The sequence below is a fragment of the Entamoeba invadens genome (genome assembly GCF_000330505.1).
Source record: "Entamoeba invadens IP1 unplaced genomic scaffold scaff_1105074726367, whole genome shotgun sequence".
NCBI classification, from domain to species: domain Eukaryota; phylum Evosea; order Mastigamoebida; family Endamoebidae; genus Entamoeba; species Entamoeba invadens.
The window spans coordinates 401785-408986 of NW_004440445.1; the positions used below are offsets into that span (position 1 = coordinate 401785).

General features: G+C 40.0%; 4 protein-coding genes across 4 annotated transcripts; 3 read left to right on the forward strand and 1 right to left on the reverse strand.

Annotated features, from left to right (window-relative positions):
* Positions 1-1342, forward strand: EIN_153410 (hypothetical protein; the record flags this gene model as incomplete). The annotated part of the gene is made up of 1 exon (XM_004258047.1): positions 1-1342. A coding segment is annotated over one exon (1342 nt), but the record flags the coding sequence as incomplete, so codon positions are not given.
* A 232-nt stretch (positions 1343-1574) lies between these two features.
* On the forward strand, positions 1575-2990 carry EIN_153420 (aspartate-proton symporter, putative; the record flags this gene model as incomplete). The annotated part of the gene is made up of 1 exon (XM_004258048.1): positions 1575-2990. One exon carries the CDS (start codon positions 1575-1577, stop codon positions 2988-2990), a length of 1416 nt encoding a protein of 471 aa, XP_004258096.1.
* An 810-nt stretch (positions 2991-3800) lies between these two features.
* On the forward strand, positions 3801-6455 carry EIN_153430 (pyruvate, phosphate dikinase, putative; the record flags this gene model as incomplete). The annotated part of the gene is made up of 1 exon (XM_004258049.1): positions 3801-6455. The coding sequence occupies one exon, from the start codon at positions 3801-3803 to the stop codon at positions 6453-6455; it is 2655 nt and encodes an 884-aa protein (XP_004258097.1).
* Positions 6456-6551: 96 nt separating this feature from the next.
* EIN_153440 (competence protein comec, putative) lies at positions 6552-7202 on the reverse strand (the record flags this gene model as incomplete). Its single annotated transcript, XM_004258050.1, has 1 exon — positions 6552-7202. A coding segment is annotated over one exon (651 nt), but the record flags the coding sequence as incomplete, so codon positions are not given.

Genomic DNA, 7202 nt, shown 5'->3' on the forward strand with positions numbered 1-7202 from the left:
CCAAACGGAAGAGTACACGTCACTCATTGATAAAATCAATTTACTGCGGGCAATGTTTAGCTCAAGACAAAATGAAGAGAACACGTTTTCTGAATTTATCAATTTCCAACAATACTTGGCAAATACCCTCCCATTCACTTTACTGTCTTTCATTAAAAAAATCGAAAAGTTTTTTGAAAGTGGGACGTACACGTTGAACACCCCTGCAAATGAAACAAAAATTTTGGAGGCGTCTTTTGAGAAACAGAAAAAGCCGATTCCGCCATTCATTTTATATAATAATAGAACGTTGGAAGAAATATTGTACTCGGAGAATCGGAAAACTACACAACTGCCAAAAGCAATTGAAAAGATCTTTGAGGAATTGTTGAAGCGCGGATGTCAAACACAAAACATCTTTCGAACGTGTGAAAGTACTTCTATCAGAGAAATAGAGGAAGTGTGTATGACGATGAGTGTCATTACTTTCGACACCATCCCCGCTGATGTCCTTGCCAGTTCATTTAAAGTCTTTGTGAGGAATTTGCGCGAACACATTTTTGGCATTGACGAGACCCATTTAATATTAGGCGACTGGAAGAATATCAAATGCGAAAAGTTGAAAGACCAAGACGTGGCGTTTTTTATTCGAAATGAACTGTTTCGGCTTGAGCCACAGAATTTGGTCTTTTTCAAGAAATCGTTGAAAGTTGCTTATCAAATTATTTTACATGAAAATGTGAATAACATGAATGCAAAGAATTTGTCGGTCTGCTTGTCAACAAATTTCTTCACGTTCGAGGCTAGAGAAGATGAGAACGAAAATATGGAGGAAATGTCGTGGTGCATCGACTTCTTTGAGAGTTGTATTACGCTGTTTCCCCTCATCTTCCCGGACGAATATGGAATGGACTATAACACTGATTTCCTCCAGTTGTCACCACGTCAGAAGACCCAACCCAAAAAACCAAATGATTCACGGTGCACCCCTATTAAATTGACACCAGAAGAAAGTCCAAACGAAAAAAAGACAGCGAAAACTACAGAGGAAATTAAAGAAAGAGGGAAACTTTTGTTACCTACAAAAACACCAGAGAAAGTCACAATTAAAATGCTTTCATGTAAAACGGGATCTTTTGGAAGTTCTACATTGGAACGAATGAACACGACGAAGGACAATAAAAATGGGTCAACGCCAAGTTCACCAAGAGGGGAAATGATAGGTGAACTTATTGCTAAATTGAAAACTCAACAAATTATTGGTGGACAACTGAAGAATTTTGATCGAATTGATAAAGCAAAAAAACAGGAGAAAGGTAGTGGAAAAGTGACTGAGAGAGGAAAGGAAAAGTGCATCAAATAGGTATCAATGTGAGTCGATTGTGTTTTTAATGAATTTTTATTTGATTGAGGTTACTAATTTTTTACTCATCGAAGATCGTATAAAAACATTAGAGTGAGACTATAATATTTTATAATCACTCTTTGTTTGTATAAAAGAGAACTTTATAGAAATTCAAACACGTAAACGATTGGAATCAAAATGTTAGGAACAGTTTCATATAAAAAAGGAAAAAGGAAACTTTGAAAAAGAAATGGAGCGTAATGTGGAGGCCTCTATTGAAAAAACAAACGGCACTAACGAAAAGAAGATTGGGACGTTGAGACTGTTTGGGATTATGTTTGCTTGTATTGTTGGAGGGGCTTACGGAGCTGAACCACTCATTAGTGCGGCTGGTCCACTTGTTGGGCTGGGTGTGATCATATTGGGCTCTCTTGTTATTATGTTGCCACTTTGTCTTGTTACAGCGGAACTTTCAACAACTCTCCCTTGTGAAGGAGCGTGCGTGACGTGGTCCGTCGACTCTTTTCGCCCACTTGAAGGCTTCTTTACTCCGTTTATTATCCTTATTTCAATATCCGACTCATTCATTGATAATGCAGTATACCCAGCTTTGTTTGTTGGTTATTTGGAAGGTCTTGTTGGGATGGACGCAATATGGAGTTACGTCATCAAAATTGTTGTAGTGTTTGTATCAACTGTTGTGAATATAATTGGTGTTAAAACACTTGGAACGGTATCATTGGTCATTTCTATTTTTACCACACTTCCGTTTTGTGTATTTTGTGTGGCATCATTTCCATCATTCTCTGTTGATTCAGTCTCCCGGTTATTGGAATCACTCCCTGCAAACAAAGTGAATTACTCTGTTTTGTTTTCAGTGTTGTTCTGGTTGATCAATGGAGTGGATGCAGCGGGTAACATCTCTTCTGCTGCAAAACCACACTCTTTTCCAAGAGCTTTAACGTTGTTGAGCATTTCAGCGAGTCTGTCATATGTTATACCACTTGCCTGTGGAGTCTTGGTTGATCCAAATTGGGCGCAATGGGAGGATGGTTCTTTTGTGACAATTTCGAGGTTGTTTGAATGGGAATGGGCGCGTAAGAGTATCCCAATTATGATGGGTGTAGGTGGTGTAATGTCTTCATTTGGCACGTTAGTCACGCTTCATGGAACAACTTCCAGGCTTTTATTTGGAGCTTCTCAAATAGAGTCCAAAAACAAAGTCGTCCAAAAGGTGTGTGCCATCCTTGGACACGAAAATAAACGGTTTAAAACGCCTGATCTTGCAATAATCGGGATGGCTCTTGTTTTTGGTTCCTTTTCGTTGGTAATGGACTTTGAGGAATTGGTAGGTGTGTCGTCTACGTTATATTCGATTCAAGCGTTGGTGGTCATCGCCGAGTTTGTTCTTCTCAGAGTGAGGTACCCACACATTACAAGACCTTACAAAATGTTCAGTTTACCTGTTGCGTTGTTCTGTCTCACCCCTTTGACGATGTTCTGCTGTTGTTGCCTTGTTTTTGGAATGATGACAGACCTCACATCTCTGATTGTTTCAGGCGTTCTTCTCAACGCAATTTTGCTCCTCTCATTGTCTTACTTTCTGTTCTCAAAATCTCGGTTTGTCAGTCATGTTGTCATATCACAGGAAATTACGACTTTGTAGCAATTATACTTTCCCACCATTCCATCAGTATGTGAAGGAAAAATTGAAATTCGTCAGCCTATTACAGCAGTTTTCATTTTATAAACCATATTTTATTGTTTTAATTACGTACAAATATAGTTTTGATATCATTAACACTGTTTTTTTGAGCAGTAAAAATGATTCACTTTTTTCTTCTTGTTTATTAAAAATCATTTAAAAAAAGGCAACAGATATAGTAAAATATATCAAGTTGAAATTATTTAATTCCAACAAAAGTACAACTTCGTTTTGTAGAAAAATTTCGGGTTTCGGACAAAGGAGATCGAAGTTATTTCGCATGAAGAATATTGAGAATTAGTTTGTTTTTTTATCGCCAATTTTTAAGAAAAATAACCAAATTACTAACAAAACCACTTACATTTAATAAAAATACTATAACAAATAATACATTTTTTGTTTAATTATGAAAAAAAAACCGAAAAGAAAAAAATTAAGAAACAAGGCGATTCAATCTCGGTGCTCTCAGAATTTGTGGTAAAACTCGTAATTGACACGTTTTTCACACGTAATCTTCACCAATTATTTTGACATTTTCTATCTTGAAAAGTTTTTATTATGAGGTTCTTTCCTTATTAATTAAAAAATGCGATATCACACACTTAAATAAACACATAACTTATTTACTCCATTTAAAATAAAAAAATCGAGTTAAAATAAACTTTTCTTTTAAATGCAACTTTTCGGATGAGGTCAATAAGCCGGAACGAGAAACCCGGCACACGAACCCTAAGAGTATAAAAGGGGGCGAAGGCAGGGAGAACTCAGAGAATGAGATCTGTATACGATTTTGAAGATGGAGATGGAACCAACAAGAAGCTTCTTGGAGGAAAGGGAGCTGGACTTTGCACCATGACCAAGATTGGACTTCCAGTCCCACAAGGTTTTGTTATCACAACCGAACAATGCAAAGCTTTCATTGCCAACAACAACAAACTCCCAGAAGGATTGATGGAAGAGGTCAAGAAACACATGGCCGCTGTCGAGAAGAAATCTGGAAAGGTCTTTGGAGGAGAAACCAACCCACTTTTGGTCTCCGTCAGATCAGGTGCTGCTATGTCCATGCCAGGTATGATGGACACCATCTTGAACTTGGGTCTCAATGACAAGACTGTCGTTGCTCTTGCTAAGTTGACCAACAACGAGAGATTTGCTTATGATTCATACAGAAGATTTGTTTCTTTGTTCGGAAGAATCGCCCTCGGAGTTGAAGACGCCGTTTATGACAAGCCCCTTGAAGAGAAGAAGGTTGCTAAGGGTGTTAAATTGGACACTGAATTGTCTGCTGAAGATATGAAGGAACTTGCTCAGATCTACATCAAGAAGACTGAGGAAGCCACAAAGAACGCTTTCCCAATGTGCCCATTCGCTCAACTCGAATGCGCTATTTCAGCCGTCTTCAGATCATGGATGGGAAGAAGAGCTGTTGATTACAGAAGAGAATTCAAAATCACTGACGAACAAGCTGATGGAACTGGTGTCTCCGTTGTCTCTATGGTCTATGGTAACATGGGCAATGACTCCGCCACTGGTGTCTGCTTCACTCGTGATCCGGGAACAGGTGAGAACGTCTTCTTCGGTGAATATTTGAAGAACGCTCAAGGTGAAGATGTCGTCGCTGGTATTAGAACCCCACAACCAATTAACACTATGGCTGATGATAAGGATCTCCCAGACGCGTACAACCAATTGTTGGACATTAGAAAGAAGCTCGAGGGCTATTTCCACGAAGTCCAAGATTTCGAATTCACCATTGAAAAGAATAAGGTCTATATGCTCCAAACCAGAAATGGTAAGATGAACGCCGTCTCAACCGTCAGAACCGGTGTCGAGATGGTCTCTGAAGGACTTATTACTAAGGAACAAGCCATTTTGAGACTCTCCCCACAATCCGTCGACCAATTGCTCCACAAGAACATCCCAGTCGACTTCAAGGGAACCCCATTGGTCCAAGGACTCCCAGCCTCCCCAGGAGCTGCTTGCGGTGCTGTTGTCTTCGACGCTGATGATGCTGTTGAACAATCCAAAGCCAAGAAGGTCTTGTTGCTCAGAGAAGAAACCAAGCCAGAAGATATTCACGGGTTCTTTGTTGCTCAAGGTATCTTGACTTGCAGAGGTGGAAAGACTTCTCATGCTGCTGTCGTTGCTAGAGGTATGGGCAAGCCATGTGTCTCTGGTGCTGAAGGTATTAAGGTTGATGTCAACAAGAAGGTTGCCACTATTGGATCATTGACTGTCAAGGAAGGTGATATTTTGACCATTGATGGATCGACTGGTAAGGTGTACCAAGGTGAATTGAAACTCGAAGAACCAAACATTGGATCCGGATACTTCGGAACTATGTTGCAATGGGCTAATGAAATCAAGAAGATTGGTGTCTTTGCTAATGCTGATCTCCCATCTGCTGCTAAAAAGGCTATTGAATTCGGTGCTGAAGGTATCGGACTGTGCAGAACCGAAAGAATGTTCAACGCCGTCGAGAGACTCCCAATTGTCGTCAAGATGATTCTTGCTGAGACCATTGAAGAGAGAAACAAATTCTTGAACGAGTTGATGCCACTCCAAAAGGAAGACTTCAGAGGACTTTTGACCACTATGAACGGCCTCCCAGTCACCATTAGATTGTTGGACCCACCATTGCACGAGTTCCTCCCAACCCTCGAGGAATTGATGAGAGAAATCTTCGAGATGAAATTGGCTAATAAGACTGAAGGACTTGCTGATAAGGAAAGAGTCATGAGAAAGGTCAAGGAATTGATGGAAGTCAACCCAATGATCGGTCACAGAGGTATCAGACTTGGAACCACAAACCCAGAAATCTATGAGATGCAAATCAGAGCTTTCTTGGAAGCCACCGCTGAAGTGATTAAGGCTGGTATTAAGACTCACGCTGAAATTATGATCCCCAACGTTACTGAAGTCAACGAACTCATTCACTTGAGAAAGACTGTTTTGGATAGAGTCCACAAAGAGGTTGAGACTAAGTATGGCATTAAGGTCCCATTCATGTACGGAACAATGGTCGAGTGTGTCAGAGCTGCTTTGACCGCTGACAAGATCGCCACTGAAGCCGAATTCTTCTCATTCGGTACCAACGATTTGACTCAAGGTACTTTCTCATACTCCCGTGAAGATTGTGAGAACAAATTCTTGCCAAAATACGTCGAACTTAAGATCCTCCCAGCTAACCCGTTCGAGATTCTTGACAGACCAGGCGTCGGTGAAGTCATGAAGATCGGTGTCGAGAGAGGAAGAAAGACTAGACCAGACTTGATCGTCGGTATCTGTGGTGAACACGGTGGAGAACCATCATCCATCGAATGGTGCCACATGATCGGACTCAACTATGTCTCCTGCTCATCATTCAGAATCCCTGTTGCCAGAATTGCTGCTGCTCAGGCTCAGATTAGACATCCAAAGAACTAATTAAAACAGATCCGTTCTATTTGTTTACTATTAACTACTAGTTGTAATTTAATACCATAATATTATAATATAATTCTAATAAAATAATAAGCATCTTTAATTACAGACTTCTGGTTTTGGTTTGTTCGACTTGATTGCGAAGGTATGTGACTTGCTATTTTGAGAATCTGAGACGGTGTAAGTCGAAGAGTCTTTGGTATAAGAGACAACTATTTCGTCGTTGAGGACGATCACTGCGTTGGGGTATTTGTCGGTTATAGTAGGATTGCAGTCTTGTGTCAAAAAGATCTTGCTTGTAAGCTGCATGTTCTCAAGAGCCTTTTGTGTTGGATGGCCATACGAATTTCCAGCACCACAAGATATCAAGGAAACAGTTGGAAGTAAGGTGGAGAGGAAATCCTTGTTATTTGAATGTTCGGAGCCATGATGATCTGCGTGGTAGACATCGACTTGACCAATGAAAGTTTTGTATGTGGACTCCACGTTGTGATATTTATACTTGTATGACGACTTTGAATCTTCGCCATCCAAATCGCCTGCTGTGAAATAGACGAAGTCACCGAATTGTATTCTTAAAGCAATTGTATAATCATTTTCACTTGGTGGATATTGCTCCGAACGATGATCACCAGTAAGTACTTGACTATTATCTAAGACACCATTTGCATTGACTCCGATGATGTCAACAGTAGAATCAACATCAGGGGGTGTTATTAGATGTGCACAATACTCTGCTAATACTCTTTT